The 16506-nt window shown below is 38.0% G+C and overlaps 1 protein-coding gene across 3 annotated transcripts in view; it reads left to right on the top strand.

Moving 5' to 3' along the window:
* PCMT1 (protein-L-isoaspartate (D-aspartate) O-methyltransferase) overlaps positions 1 to 16506 on the top strand; it is a 38523-nt gene that overhangs the window by 5183 nt on the left and 16834 nt on the right. For all 3 annotated transcript variants that reach the window (XM_006089151.3, XM_006089152.3, XM_023754148.1), the window contains exons 2-4: positions 12035 to 12139; positions 13329 to 13360; positions 14877 to 14981. In XM_006089151.3, coding sequence (XP_006089213.1) covers positions 12035 to 12139; positions 13329 to 13360; positions 14877 to 14981 — 242 coding nt within the window. The remainder of the gene's footprint in view (positions 1 to 12034; positions 12140 to 13328; positions 13361 to 14876; positions 14982 to 16506) is intronic.

Here is a 16506-nt window from a genome sequence, read left to right as displayed (position 1 = left end):
TAAATATATTTATGATTTTACAGAGAGAAGGGAGAGGGATAGAGAGCTAGAAACATCGATGAGAGAGAAACATCGATCAGCTGCCTCCTGCACGCCCCCCAGTGGGGATGTGCCCGCAACCAAGGTACATGCCCTTGACCGGAATCGAACCCGGGACCCTTGAGTCCGCAGGCCGACGCTCTATCCACTGAGCCAAACCGGTTCGGCATGTTAACTGTATTTCTAACGAGTTCCTAAGTAATGCTGCTGCTGCTCAGGGACTGACCACATTTTGAGACTCTCTGGCGTGGAGAATTTGTGTGTAGAGAATTGAAAATTACAAGGTTAAACTCTGCCAGTGTTTGAGTTGAATCAAATTTTTATACTTGAATAAAATAAAATTTTAAAAAAGTCCATAGCAATCCTGCCCAATTGAGTTCTCTGTCATGACTCTTTCTTTTCTGTTCAGTACTGTAGCCACTAGCTACATGTGGCATTGAGTATTTGAAATGCGGTCAGTACAACTGAAGAACTGGATTTTTGTGTTATTTAACAAATAGTCACATGTTAATGGTTACCATACTAGACAGTGCGAGGCTGTAGAAATGAAAAATATAGTTATTTTATAATTATGGGCTAAAAATGTGCTCATGAAACAAATCGATGTAAAACAGCTGTAAGCGTGTTTAATCTAGAGAATGTGACAATTTAATGTTTATGTTAGAGTTTGTTTTCTATTTTTATGGGGATAATTTCAAGCTATGGTAAAAATGAGGAAAAGAGAAGGGGGCAGGACTAGGGGGAGGTTGAGAAAGAGAGGTGGTCTCCTAAAGCAGGTCTCCAAGCCAGAATGTTTGTGGAAGGTTAACTTTTTTTCCCCGCCTGGGCTGACATGTAGAGCAGTGAATCACTTGGGCAGAGACTTTTCAGCGTCCCCACTGAAGACCAAGGACATCCTCTGTTAGGGATTATATTAATGAAGGTATGTGTGGGGAGTAGGAAAACCCAAGAAAAGGTGCTGGAACCGCAGGTAGACACAGCTGACTCCAGCCAGGTGTTACTAAGCCCTTACAGCTGAGAGATTGCCTGCAGAGGACCCAGGGGAATGACAGCCCCTGCCCTCTCCTGTTACCCTGGCAACTGTCTGCCAATTGTGTTGTTTGTAGACATACGTACTTATGACTTTTATCACACTCATCATCTCCATCTCACCCCAAGCTTCTTAAGCCCCCAACATACAACTTCCATAGAGCCTAGCATTCTCCCAAGGGTTTGGAAACATTTTACCCAAGTTTGCTTTAGTGTCTCATTGTGAACAGTGTTAAGTCCAACACACCTGCATAACGGTGACCAGCTTGCAAGAGCTAGCTAGAGCTTGGCCTTAGTTTTACGTCCAAATTAGTCTGTCCATCACATAAATGCTCTAGGGGTGAACTTAAAGTTGTCAAGCCTGCTCTTAACCGCAGTCCCATTAAGGTCTGATTATTAAACCCAGGCTTCTCAGAACAGTCACAGCCCCACTTGTTTTGCATTTCTGTTTTAGAAGTCACATATCTTTGTACAAAGACAACATTTCTAGGGTCCTTTTATTTCACAAAACTCCTTTCACATCCATTGCTTCTTGATTGATTGCATTTGCGTTGCTGAGTCATCCATTGGAGCATCTACCATGTGCCAGGAATACACTCCAGACAGAAATCAGGGAAGGGAGTATCAGAAGTGTTTGCAAGGGCTAGAAGGTTGCAATTTAAAATAAGGTAATCAGGGTAGGTGATGTTTGTTAAGAAATTGTTGACACTTGAGCACTTAAGTAGTTTTGGACACATAATTCCTGGTAGAGAACAGTTGTCATAGAGGCCCTGGGGCAGGAACAACTAGGGTAGTATTTCCTGGAGCACCAAGGTAACCTTGCAAGAGAAAAGCAAGTAGAGAGGGTACGGCTGAGGGTAGAGAGAAAGTGTAGATGGAGTCTGAGAATCCCTGAGACCTATCAAAGGCCCAGGTGGGCCATTTCAGGAACTTTAAGCTTTTACTTTGAGACTTGGGAGTTCCTGTAGATTTTAAGCTGAGTACAGTGAGAGTTGATTTTCAACCTAAAACACATACTCAGACTGCAATCTATAAAACAGACTAAAATGAAGGTGGTGGTCAGGGGCCAGGAGTACAAGCCAAAAGATCAAATTGGACACACCTGCAATCAATAACCCAGAACTTGCATTCTTTGTCTCCAAGGGGAGACAAAGAATGATTAACTTGAATACATGTTGAAAAATAGAGCCAACTGAATTTCCCCGTTAGGTTAGAAAGTCAAGGGTCACTCAAATGTTTTAAGCCCAAACTAGAAAACAGTTAAGTACTTTACATATTCTCATTTACCCTCTCTCCCAACTCTGAGTGAAAGACAGTAACACTACCCCCCCCCCCCACTACACACACACACAAAGACACCCAAAGGTGAGGCTCATAGTAGCACACCTCAGAGCCCTTGTTTTTCTCCTATAAGCCTCCAAAGCTTAATCAAAGACCAGCCTGGAGCAGTTCACCCTTCCTTCTCTCTGCAGCTCTGCAGCCCTTGCCCTCCAGCTCCCAGAAAAATTCGATGGGAAGGTTAACTCTTAACTAACAGACTTCAAATGCTGTACTAGCCACTTAAAACAATACTAACAATTGTTCTTTTACCTAAAAAATTTCAATCCACTGCTCTAACACGTCAGTTATTTCTACTTTATTTCCTTTACATCCTGATTGTGTCATTTTGTGCATATACTGTAATGTATTGGATATTGTCATTCAGTCAACTGTTTGACTGTCTTACTGTGTGCCAGGCACTAGGGATGCAGCAGTGAACAAATCAAACATCCATTCTCTCTCATAGTTTACTTCTAATGGAGCAGACAAGTAAAATATATGTCACATGAAAAGTGATAAAGGGAAGGAGAATAGGGAGTGTGGGATATTAGGCTTGCAGTTGTAGGGGAGGAGGCCTCACTACAGTGTCATTTGAGCAAAGATTTGGTGGAGGGGAAGAAATTCAAGCCATGCACATAGAGCTGGGAGCTGAGCATTCCAGACAGAGAAAATAGCAAGTGCTAGATTTGGATTTGGGGTGTGGGAGAAAGATTGGAGTCAAGGATATGAAACCAAGGTTTCAGGCCTGGGCAACTTAGAGTGATTAGTCATTTTCTGAGTTGGAAATAATAAATAAGTGGGCAGCAGGGTGTGTGTGTGTGTGTGTGTGTGTGTGTGTAGGCGGGGGGGGGGGTGCAAGGAAGTGTGGAAAGAAGTTTATTTTGGGGAATGTTCCATTTGAGATCCTTATAAGACATTTAAGTGGATACCTTTAGTAGGTATTTGAATATATAAGAATTATGATAATTTGTATCTTTCTGCAAATAAATTGTAATTTAAAATTCTAGTTAGAGTATCATGTGCTAGCTACTAGTAGCATAACTATGGAAAAGAGAATATTCTGTTAGTTTTATCATGTGCATTCAAGGGCCAAGTATAGCCAGCTAATAAAATTCTAAGGGACTGTTTTTAGAAATTGGAGCCTCACTTAGAATCCAGAAAATACTTCCTCATTTTAACTTTAAAAAAATATCCTCACCTGAGGATATGTTTCATGGATTTTTAGAGAGAGAGGAAGGGAGAGAGAGTGAAACAATGATCGGTTGACTCCCGTACATGCCCCAACTGAGCATCTAAACCACAACCTAGGTGTGTGCCCTGACTGAGAATCAAACCGGTGACCCTTCGGTTCATGGGATAATGCCCAACCAACTGAGCCACATCAGCCAGGGCTTAACTATACATATATTTAAGAAAGAGTAATAAAAGTAAGATCTCCCTGGCTGAGTAGCTCAGTTGGTTAGAGCATCATCTCAATATGCCAAGGTTATAAATTTAATCCCCCACCAGGGCACTTACAAGAGTCAACCAATGAATGCATAAATAAGTGGAACAACAAATTGATGTTTCATTTTTTCTCTCCCCCCCCTCACATACTGCCCTCTTTAAAAATCAATAAAAAATTATAGCAGGGGCTTGAACAAAATCAGTTTCTGTCTCCTGTAACAATCCAAGTGTAAGCAGTTCAGAGCTAATCTGGTAGTTCCATGGTGTTGAGGACCTGGGCGCTTTCTGTCTTGTTGCACTTCCTAAAGTCTTTCCCTCAACTGCAAGGTTGACAATAATTTACTTCTATCATTTCCATGTTCCAGCTGGTGGGGAGAAAAATGAGAAAATTCCCCATTTCTTTGAAGGGCATGATATGGAAGTTGTATACATAACTTCTGCATATGGTCCCTTGGCAAGAACTTAATTATACAGCAACACACAAAGTAGATAATGCACCCAATTAAAGTTCTGTGAAAGAAAAGGAGTCCCTGCCACACATACATTTTGCTAAATGGAGAACGCTCACACACATGCACATACATCTATATAACTACATACTGTAATAACAAGATTAGGAGAATTTAAAAGATTAATTTTTAGTTAAGTAATATGGTTAAAAGACAAAATAATACAGAAGGACTTATGATGAAAAATAATGGTTACATGCTGTATTCCTTCCCACCCCCTGACTCAGAGTGAACCATTTTTAACTGTGTTTTTGGTTCTTGTAATTATCTTCATGTCTCTAAATCATATGCTTAAACTGCTGTCTTTGTTTTATCAACTTTAGACATCATTTTACTGACCTGCTAAGATGATGAGTATTTACACCCTATCAGCCTACCCTTCCTCACATAGTTAACATCATAATTTTTGCGTCCTCTTTTGTGGTTACCTTTGTAACTTTGAGTAATATACTTTAACCTCGGTTTCTTGTTGCATAATTTATAAACTGACACTGCTTCTTAACCCTTCCACTTTGTAGAAAAGATATTAGGGATCGCTCATCTCATTTTCCAACTAATTAGCAGCTTTAACATGGTCAAAGTTAACATTTACATTTTGTTCTGAACAGTAAATCTTTTGTACTTTGTTGACTTTTTTAAGTGTTGAAAATCAATAACCATCATTTTTTATATGACTATGTTAACACTTTGGTTGAGCTATATAATGTGCTATGCGTTTATTCCCTGCTATTGTTTAATATCACAGATTCATTTACTGTTGAAGAGGAATAGTCAAATTTTTTTCCCTTTTTTACACTTCCCCAGTTGCTTGAAATTGTGCCATTTTTTATTCTCTTCATATCTAAATCATGACTCTTGTGTAGTGTTTTTGTTTGTTTCTTGGAATTAATCTTCTTCTGTACCCTTCCTCACCCCTGAAGTAAAAGAAACAGATACCTTCTTAATGTGGCTCTAATTTTTTTTTAGGAGTTTTACTAGAGGCCTGGTGCATGAAATTCATGCACTGGTGGTGGGGGGAGGTGTCCCCTCAGCCTGGCCTGCACCTTCTTGCAGTCTGGGACCCCTCACTCCTTACCACCCTCATGCTCGCTGCTCCTTACTGCTTGGCTCCCTGCTCTTTAATATTGCCTAAGAGGCCGGAGAAGCTCCTGCCACTGCCGCTGCACTCACCAGCCGTGAGCCTGGCTTCTGGCTGAGCCATGCTCCCCCTTTGGGAGTGCACTGACCACCAGGGGCAGTTCCTGTGTTAAGCGTCTGTTCCCTGGTGGTCAGTGCGCATCATAGCGACCAGTCATTCCTCTGGTCATTCTGCCGTTCGTTCGATTTGCATATTAGGGTTTTATTATATAGGATTATATAACTTATAGCTTGCATTCGATTGCATTCTCCTTTTGAATCCTACTAACTTCTCATCTGGATCAACCACATATTTGGGCCAACAGTAGCCATTGTTATAATTATTTAATTAGAATCCTTGGTCTCCAGGGTGCAGGAAGATTGGGTATGTATGGTTCTAAAGTGGTTCACTATTTCAAAAAGCCTAATGGTAATTGCACGTTTCCTCATAATTAAGGCTATACACGCAGAGTGAAACATTGAATTACTTTGCTCTTTGCCAGAAATATTTCAGGGCATTGGCAGTTGTATATGTCAGATTACCAAAAATGGGAAAATTATTTAATAACTTAGTAAATGTAGCTTGGTTTAGGCATCTTTCAATATGGAATTGTGGGCAAAAATAAATAATAACATTGTGGTGAAATTTTTGCAAAACACCCGATAATGGCCTAATAAAGCTTATTCTGAGCCATAATGTGTTCAAAGTTTTTCATAAATGACTTATGAAATGCTTTTAAAAACCATTTAGGGTTTTTAGTAAATTCCATATTCCTCTATAGATTAAAGAAGCAGCCAAAGAAACTCCCTTGAGTTTGATAGAAATATATTAACTAACTTAAGGGAAGTAATATTTTTAATTTACTTTTATTTTTAGAATATGTGTGGAGTGATATGTTTGATTTTAGATGTCACACTTCAAGTACTCATCTAAAGAAGAATGAATAAGTGAATATGATGATGGTTTTAAAAACTGATGGATAATTGGAATTATTGAGTGAGGCTGCTTAACATGAAAAAGATAAGGCTTGAAGTGATCCTGATATGTCTTTAGATGTGTAAAAAACATTGGCTGGATAGAAAATTCAATATATTCTTTGTGGCTTCAGAAAGAGAGAGTAACACCCAGGGTTCATTTAAGTGAGTTATAAAGAGGGAGATTTCATCTTAATGCAGGAAAGTGTTCTGATAATTAGAGTGGTCTGAAGGGCTGTATCACATCAGTGGAACTCTTCAAGTAGAGATCCTGGTATTGATTTATGAAGTTAGACTTGATGGCTTCTAAGGCCTCTATGACCTGGAAAGTCTATGAATCACCTCTCTGGAATTTGAATTGCATTCAGGGCTAATGAGCCACTCAAGAATTATTTTGGGACATGAAAATAGTAGAAGTCACTAAGCTATTTGAATGTGTCAGTAGCAAAACAGTGAAGTGGTCAGTAAGAACCTAATATCTCATTTTGAATGGCCATACCCCTTATTTGCTCTGTTAGTTTGAACAACTTAATTTCTTTTATTTTTTGTGTGTGTCATATTTGTATTGATTTCAGAGAGGGAGAGAGAGATATAAACATCAATGATGAGAGAGAACCATTGATTGGCTGCCTCTTGCATGCCCCCCACTGGGGGTCAAGCCGCAACCTGGGCATGTGCTCTTGACAGGAATCAAACCCGGACCCTTCTGTATGCAGGCCGACGCTCTACTCACTGAGCCAATCCGGCTAGGGCTCACTGTTTTTGTTTGTTTTAAATATATTTAGTTTTATAACTCAATCAGTGTAGTACTCTTTAAAAATATGTATATATTTATTGATTTCAGAGAGGAAAGGAGAGGAAGAGATAGATAGAAACACCCTATCTAATAAAATAGTAATATGCAAATTAACTGTCACTCTGTGACAAAAGATGGCAGCGCCCATAGTGGCCGGGGTGGGATGCCCCAGCCACACGGAGAAAGGGGAGAGGCCTCTGGCCAGAGGCCGGGGCGAGCGATGCTGGTGTTGTTGCAGGCCGGGCTGAGGGGAACCCCCCCCCCCACCCGTGCATGAATTTTGTGCACCAGGCCTCTAGTCAATGATAAGAGAGAATCATTGATTGGCTGCCTCCTGGAGGTCCCCTACTGGGGACCAAGCCTGCAACCTGGGCATGTACCCTTGACTGGAATCGAACCTAGAACCTTTCAGTCTGCAGGCTGACACTCTATCTACCCAGCCAAACCAGCTAGGCTCACTATTTTATTTTATTTATTTATTTATTTTTAAATATATTTTTATTGATTTCAGAGAGGAAGGGAGAGATAGAAACATCAATGATGAGAGGGAGTCATTGATTGCCTGCCTCCTACACTTTGGTCCGAGCCCACAACCCAGGCATGTGCCCTTGACTAGAATCGAACCTGGGACCGTTTGGTCCACAGACAGACGCTCTATCCACTGAGCCAAACCAGCCAGGGCTCACTGTTTTATTTTAGTAACCTTTCAGGTAGCTTGCCTAAGCTCATTTGTGTAGAAATATTTTCTATTTGAGTTACTTTATCCAAAACTTATAATATTTTAAAATGAAGAGATGATATAAGTTTGTTTGTTTACAATGTTTCTACAATGTTTGTGAATTTTTAAAATTACTCTGTTATTTGGAAGGTTTGTATTTATACCTTTTATAATGTCTCTTTAATCTACTTTTCTCTTGTTTACCGTCTGGTCAATCAATAGTAAATGGCAACCTTTGATTCCTTCCATTACCTATATGACAGTGATCTAATTCTACTTTTGCCCTTTTTTCTCCTTCTGTTGTTGTTATTGTTGTTTTTTTTAATCCTTACCTGAGGATGTTTTTTGCATTGATTTCTAGAGAGAGAACAAAACATTGATGGGAGAGAGACACATTGATTGGTTGCCTCCCACACTCCCCACTAGGCCTGGGGAACCTGCAGTCCAGGTGTGTGTTAACCGGGAATTGAACCCACCACTCTATGGTCTGCGGGCCAACACTCTAACCACTGAGAAAAACTGACCAGGGCCTCCCATTGTTTTTCATTGCATTCTTTCTACTTCATCAGAACATGTAAATTTTTTTAAAAAATATATTTTATTGATTTTTTACAGAGAGGAAGGGAGAGAGATAGAGAGTTAGAAACATCGATGAGAGAGAAACATCGATCAGCTGCCTCCTGCACATCTCCTACTGGGGATGTGCCCGCAACCCAGGTACATGTCCCCGACCGGAATCGAACCCGGGACCCTTCAGTCCGCAGGCCGACGCTCTATCCACTGAGCCAAACCGGTTTCGGCAGAACATGTAAATTTTAAGTATTATTATTTTACCCATGTCTCCCCCCCTTATTTTAGTTTTTACTGTAGAATTGCGTATGTGTCCTTTGCTCCTGTATTTCCGGTTATCTGTTGGTTAGATGACAAACATCTTCTAGAATTTTACTTAGGAAAGGCTTGTGTGTACAGCATTCCCTGAGTTCTTGCACATGCAGAATGTTGTTTTTTTCTATAACCTTGATATTTGAAGGACAGCTTGGCTGGGTATGAAATCCTTGGCTTACATTATTTAAAACATCAGCTTTATTGAGGTAGAATTTATATGAAAACTCACCAAATTTTAAGGTTACAATATTAAAAATTTGACAAACAAATATAGTCTTAACTACCACCCTAATGGTTATAGGACAAAGGATCAGCAAACTATAACCCACAAGCCAAATTGGCCTGCTGTCTCTTTTTGGAAATAAAGATTATTTTAAGACAACCATTAGTGTTGTGTCCTTTCATTAGTGTTGTCAGTGCTGTTCTTACAGTACGTTGGCAGAGTTGAGTAGTTGCAATGAAGACTATCTGGCCTGCAAAGCCTAAAATATTTACTATTTGGACCTTTACAGACATTTGCTGATATGTGATAAAGAAAATTTCTTTCACTCACCAAGTTCCTCATGCCCATTTGCAGATAATCTCTTTTCACCCCCAATACCTAGCAACCACAGGTTGGCCTTCTGCCGCTAGAGTTTTGACTTTTATAGAATTTGATATAATTGGAATCGTATAGTGTATAGTCTTATCTGGCTTCTTGCACTGAGATTAGAGCTCTTGAGATTCATCCATGTTGTTGGATGTATTAGTCATTTACTCCTTTTTATTGTGGACTTGCACTTTCCTTAAATTTCTTGAAAATGCAGCTTCATTCTTGTTTTTCTTTGTATGTTGGTGGTTGAAACCTTAAGAAACCTGACTGCCTAAATTTTTTTTTACCCCTATTAGGTAATTGAATCTTTTGCTTTGAAAGTTCTGAAGATATTTTTTCTTACCTTTAAAGTCTGATAGTTTTATTGGTGGATGTCTTGGTGTTGTTTCTGGTAATACTTTTACTCACGTTCTGCTAAGTTTTCTTAGAACATAGTTTTAAATATTAGGTTCTGTTAAATCAGCTGAAATGTTTTTATTTGCCTTTTGTTTCCCATAGATTTGAATGGAGTTTTTTTCTTTTTCCTATTTTTACAACTCAAGAGCAACTTTTGTCAGTATGGTGACTTGCAGTTTCCTTAATGACTGATGGATGATATTGATAGTAGTAGTGGGAAAAGGGAAGGAGTTGGCGGATCTTGCTCTTTTGTTTCTGTGGGATCCTTAATTTTCTTGCTTCTTTCATTTCATTACCACTTCAAGAGGCACCATCCTTTCCCTGCTTACCAGATTGTCTCCCAGAAATAATGCTTCTCCTGGTTGCAGCCTTTAGTCCCACTATTTTTTTTTTAAAACAACTTTTCTAAAGTATAATTCCATACCATATCATTCACCCATTAAAAATTTTAAATGTAGTGGTTTTCAGCAAAACCTGTTTTGGTTAAAAAATTTATTTCTGGATTATTAAAATCAAGTCTTACAGATTTTAAATCTGTGAGCACAGGAACTATGCTATGTTATTTATTCCTACTAGAGGCCCAGTGCATGAAATTCCAGTCCCTCAGCCCGGCCTGCACTCTCTGGCAATCTGGGACTGCTGGCTCCTAACCACTTGCCTGCCTGCCTGCCTGATCGCCCCTAACCACCTCTGCCTTGGCCCCTGCCACCATGGCTTTGTCCAGAAGGACGTCAAGTCTAATTAGCATATTACCCTTTTATTAGTATAGATAATCCTAAGCATGTCTATGTCTGGTGTGTACTAGATAGTCAATAAACATATTGAGTTAATAAGGGCTTTATTGAAAAGTTAGGAGACATATGTAATACTCTTTGTAATAATTTAAGCAATAAAAAAATTAAAAAAAAAAAAAAGAAAAGTTAACTATGTGCATGCTACCATGAGGCTTATTGAAATTTAACATACTACATCAGTGGTTCTCAACCTTGGCTGCACATTAGAATCACCTAGGAATCTTTTAAAAATCCTGATTTCTGGGCCTCATCCTCAGGAAACTCTGTTTCTTTGTTATGGGGTGAGGCCACAACATTAGTAACAAAGAAACAGAATTTCCAGAGGATGAGGCCCAGAAATCAGGATTTTAAAAAGATTCCCAGGTGATTCTAATGTGTAGCCAAGGTTGAGAACCACTGTACTACATATTTAACCTTAAAGAATTGATAGGCGGGGGAGCCAAATGTATATTATTAACCTTGCTTTGCTTTTGAAAATTTTGTTTCTCTTGGATTCTGTAATTTATCTGCTTGATTTTCATCCACCTCTGTGGTTGCTCCTTGTCATAATCTTTGAAGGCTCCACTTCCTTTGCATCTCAAATGTTTACATTCGTTTTTCTTCTCGGTGTGATCTCTTCTGGCCACTTTAGTTCACTTCCATTGCTTCAGTTGCCGTCTACATAATTAGAAATCTATATCTCTCCTAGATCTCTTCCTGAGCCCCAGATTCATGTGTTCAACTGACTATCTCCATTTGTGTGGTCCATAGCCCCTAACTGTATAAATTAGTTATCCTTTTCCTCCTTAACTCTGGTCCTTCTCCCGGATTTCTCAAATCAATATATGACAGCATCTAAAACACTTTCCCCCTCCCCCTTTTACAAATCTAGTCAGTCAGGTGGGGTAAAAGAAGGTTTACAGTTGTGAGTACAGGAAACAGTTTCTTCTTATATTATTATTTCTTGATTATTGTATTATTTTCCATACGAACAATTGGAAACCTACCTTTGCCCACCCTATTACCTCCCAAGTATGTCTCAAGTCCTTCTACTTCATTCTTACTGTTATCATTGAAGAACAGGTTGTGATTACGTGGACTATTGCAATAACTTCCGATCTTGTTCTCTTCCAATTCAGCATCTACAGTGCAGCCAAAATAAGTATTCTAAAATACTTCTGATCATCTTTTTTTTAAATATATTTTTATTGATTTCAGAGAGGAAGGGAGAGGGAGAGAGCAATAGAAACATCAATGATAAGAGAGAATCATTGATCAGCCTTCTCCTGCACACCCAGTGCAACCTGGGCATGTACCCTGACCTGGAATTGAACCGTGACTTCCTGGTTCATAGGTCCATGCTCAACTACTGAGCCACACCAGCTGGGCATATCTGATCATCTTATTCCCAGCTTTAAATATTTGCTTCATTCATTTCAGAAAATGGAATCATCAAGACAGATAAAGTATTTGAAGTAATGCTGGCTACGGACCGTGCCCACTATGCAAAATGTAACCCTTATATGGATTCTCCACAATCAATAGGTAAGCTTTGAATTTCTGAAAATGTCAGTTTTTACTCATTTACTCTATAATTTTTGTAAGTAAAAATAGACTAGGACACAGGTATTTATTATTGCCTTGCTGGTTTGAATGTTATACCTTTATAATAAAGCATTATATGCTTATGAAGCACCTTTTCTATTTTCTCAAATATATAATATATGTAGAGAATTTTAAAAACAAATTTTCTGAAAATATACTTTTAATGAAAATTTATGCGATTTAAGCTGAGTGTTGAGTTGTCTTTAGGAGCCTTAATGTTGACTAAGGTTGTTTTTCCCATTAGCATCAGTTTTAAAAATTAGTACTAAAGATAAGTGTACTTAAGTTATCATTGACTTCTCTGCTTCACTTGCCCTGAATTTTTTGACTTGTGCTTGATTTTAGAAAGTTCCATATTTAATTCCTTCTCCTGAAGCAGGTTTTTTGCTGAACTGCTGAGCCTTGGCAGTGGGCGCCTTTGAGGCTTAGAAGTGCCTCAGGATTCTGTCGGCCAGCTGCCATGCTTTCTTCTTTTGAAGCACTATGACAGTCAGCAGAGAAGATCCTGGGGGCTTCTGAACCCGAAGGCACCTGCTACCACCGCTCAGTGAAAATTGCTTCAGAGGCAGAAGCAGGTAAATACATTTCGAGAAAGCAGTCCCGGAAGAAACAAATTGAAAGCTGAAAACTAAGAAAAGATTGTGTGCATTGACATTAGGTGAGGGCATAAGAGTAAATTGAAATAGTTTCTTAGTCTCTTAAGCCACTTTGCTGGTTGCTCTAGTTTATTTTTAAGTTGCCAGAAATATGAAGCAGTTTAATTTTGCAAAGATTTTGCATACCTATTATATATAGAAGCTGATTTTATTTTTATAAGTCTGAAGAGAAAACAAGTTATAAACTTGTCGACTCAACTTACTGAAATTCTTCCTTTCTTAGCCAGGAGAAGAAATCTTTAAAAATAGTGGGCCTGTTGTCCTAGAAGAGCACAGTAGCGTTTGGCATGATTGGATTTCCTAATTTTAACTGCTGCATGACAAAGTTCAAAATAAAAGTTTTGTTTTCTTGTGATCATAAAAATGAAAATTATTCTGAAAAGTAACTTATGGATATTAGAAAGGGAATTACGTGGAGTATTTGGTATGCTTCTACAGCTGAATGTATCAGTAGTTCTCCTCTTTTTTTGCAGGTTTCCAAGCAACAATCAGTGCTCCACACATGGTAAGTGAACTTTGGTCATTTTGACTAACCAAGTCATTTCATTCTCTAATCAAGCAAAAGAGCAGAGTGAAGCCACTGATTGACAGTTATATACAAGATTAACTAAGAGTTTACCAAGTAACACTAAATAGAAATAAAAGATCAATTAATTGTTACTTTTACCTTTATAAATGACTGTGAAGTACCTTAAAGAGTAACAGCAACAAGTCATTGTGCTGTAATGGTTGACTTTTTCTTAACGTAAACAGTATACATTTCATTTGTAAATCCTTTAGAATTTATAAAGTACTTTTTTAATGCATCATGACTTTTATTCACAATGATACTTCTGTGGAGAAGGCAGGATAGGAACAACGGTTTTTCTCTCCATATTAATGAAATGGAAACTGAGGAACCATGAGCTAAAAATAATTTCCAATGTCACAGGGCTAATAAATTCAGAACCAGTAGAATCCAGTACTTAATGGCGTTTCATCCAGAACTCTTTTTCATAGTACTGGTTGTTTTCACTCTTCAGACAAGAATCTTTGCAAAAGAATCAATATGATTTCCTTTTGCTGAACCATTTTAAAGCAAATTTCAAACATAATATTTTACCCCTAGATACTTTAGTATAAATATGAAAAACTTTAAAAGCACAACTACAATACCACATCATACCCAACAATATTCCTTAATATTGTCTTAACTGGTAATATTGGTTGTCTTTAGGGAGTGAAACTGGTTGGGGATGGGGATGGGAATGGGGAAGGTTGGAACAGGGCTATGATAGAGATTTCACTATAAGTCCTTTTATAACTTTTGACTTTGCAGTAATTACATTTTAAAATTCACACATTGGAGATAAAAAGTTACTGAAACATTTTAAATAAATGTAAGAATTTAATCAAACAGTGAGAATTTTCTTAAGTCATTCCTGTGTAGATGTAAGTACTATATGTTTTCATCGTCTCGATAGATGACAATAGTAGTAACATTGGTATGAAGTTGGCAACTTAATTCATATGCCATGGTATATATACTTTATATTCTTTTTTTTTAAATATATTTTTATTGATCTCAGAGAGGAAGGAAGAGGGAGAGAGAGATAGAAACATCAATGATGAAAGAATCATCGATCAGTTGCCTCCTGCATGCCCCGCACTGGGGATCAAGCCCATAATTTGAGCATGTGCCCTTGACCAGAATCAAACCTGGGACCCTTTAGTCCGCAGGCCAACCCTCTATCCACTGAGCCAAACCAGCTAGGGCAGTGATCCATTAGTCAACAGAGCCAAACATCAACAGTACAACGATTGAAATTTCTTTTGAGAGCCAAATTTTTTAAACTTAAACTATATAGGTTAGGTACATTGTTACTAACTTAATTAGGGTACTCCTAAGGCTTAGGAAGAGCCACGCTCAAGAGGCCAAAGAGCCGCATGTGGCTCGTGAGCCGCAGTTTGCCGACCACGGACTAGGGCATATACTTTATATTCTTGAAAAAAGTGAATATTGCTTTGTTTTCTTTTGGCAGCATGCATATGCACTAGAACTTCTATTTGATCAACTGCATGAAGGAGCTAAAGCTCTTGATGTAGGATCTGGAAGTGGAATCCTTTCTGCATGTTTTGCACGTATGGTAAGACCTTTATTTTTCATTCTGGCCCCAACAGAAGCATAGTTTTACATGTCCTACTTATGATTTGACTGTATATTTTTTTCATTACCAGTTTCTGAAGGTGTTTTTTTTTTTTTTTTTTAAAGAAATTCTACCGAGAAAGCAGTTGGAATATATAGCACTAGGATTTTTGTTGTTGTTGTTGTTGCAAGTGACAGAACAGTCTATCTAAACTGGCAGAGCTAAAAGGGAATTTATTTGGTTTATATCATGGAAACATTTTAAGGTGTATCTGGCTTCTTGTGTGGCTGGATTCAGATCAGATATTGTTATTGACAGTGATTTTCTCTGTGGTCCTTGGTTTGGCTTTCCTTTTCTCCATATGTTGGCTTCATTATCAGAGTGGCTCTTCTCTTGTGGTCAAAGATGGTATGGTAACCAGTAGCTCCCAGACTACATTCTTCCAAGTTTTCATCTGGCAGAAAATAAACACTCCTACAGGTTTATTAGGAATGAGGGTAGAGATTCCTTTACAGTAAGAAAAGTACTCTTAGAAAAATGCCTTGTTTATTATACTTCATTATTCACCAGAGGCTTATCTGGTAAATGACCACCAGAGTGTAAGTCTGGAGGTCCATTCACACACCTTGAGGAAGGGTTCATCTGCACTCAGATAATCAAATCAAGTTAATTATGGAAAATCTTGTCCCTGGAGGCCAGATTGGAAGTTTCTGATTTAGTTAGGTTGGGACTTATGGATCCATCTTGGACAAGAATCCATTTAACTTGCTAAATGTATAATCAGCAGACCACTAGCATGTAAGTTCCAGGGAGCTGGCAGTTTCGTCTGATTTTTCTCCTTGGCATGTCTTAAACATCCAGAACAGTGTCTTGTACATAATAAGGATTCCGATAGTTCAGTATTTTTAACTTGTTTTGTACAAGTTAAGCATCACCATAGAAATACTTATGAGAGATTTTCTATATTTGACATATTTATGGTTTCAGAGGAAAATTTATTTTTTAAAAATCATTAAATTTTTGAGTTTTCTTTTTAACAATGAAGTAATTTAAGTTCATGATTTTTGAAAAAAAAAAAAAAAGTTCATGATTTTTGCACATTTAGCACGTGCTAGTCAGTGTTCTAAATGCTTTTCTTGTATTCTCTTATTCAATCCTCACATCATTAATGAAGTATATAGCTTTTACTTCTCATTTTACAAAGCTGAGGAACCTGATTCATAGAATCACTTGCCAAGGTTATACACTTGTAAGTAATGAAACTTAGATGTGAACCCAGGTAGTCCGACATCAGTCTTTATTATGTTAAAAATTTTTTACAATTAATGTTTATATTGGGGCCTTTTTATAATTTTTTATGTATTTTATACTTTCCACAAAATGGCAGTAGAATCAGGTATAAAAATCCCTATTAAAATTACTTAAATCTCTATAAAATGTCATGTAACATTTATATATATTTTAATATGTATATATTTTAATCCCCATGGGAGGATATGTTTACTGATTTTAGAGAGAGGAAGAG

Source organism: Myotis lucifugus, unplaced genomic scaffold, assembly GCF_000147115.1.
Source record: "Myotis lucifugus unplaced genomic scaffold, Myoluc2.0 scaffold_57, whole genome shotgun sequence".
Classification (NCBI taxonomy): Eukaryota; Metazoa; Chordata; class Mammalia; order Chiroptera; family Vespertilionidae; genus Myotis; species Myotis lucifugus.
This window is presented reverse-complemented; position numbering and strand designations above follow the sequence as displayed.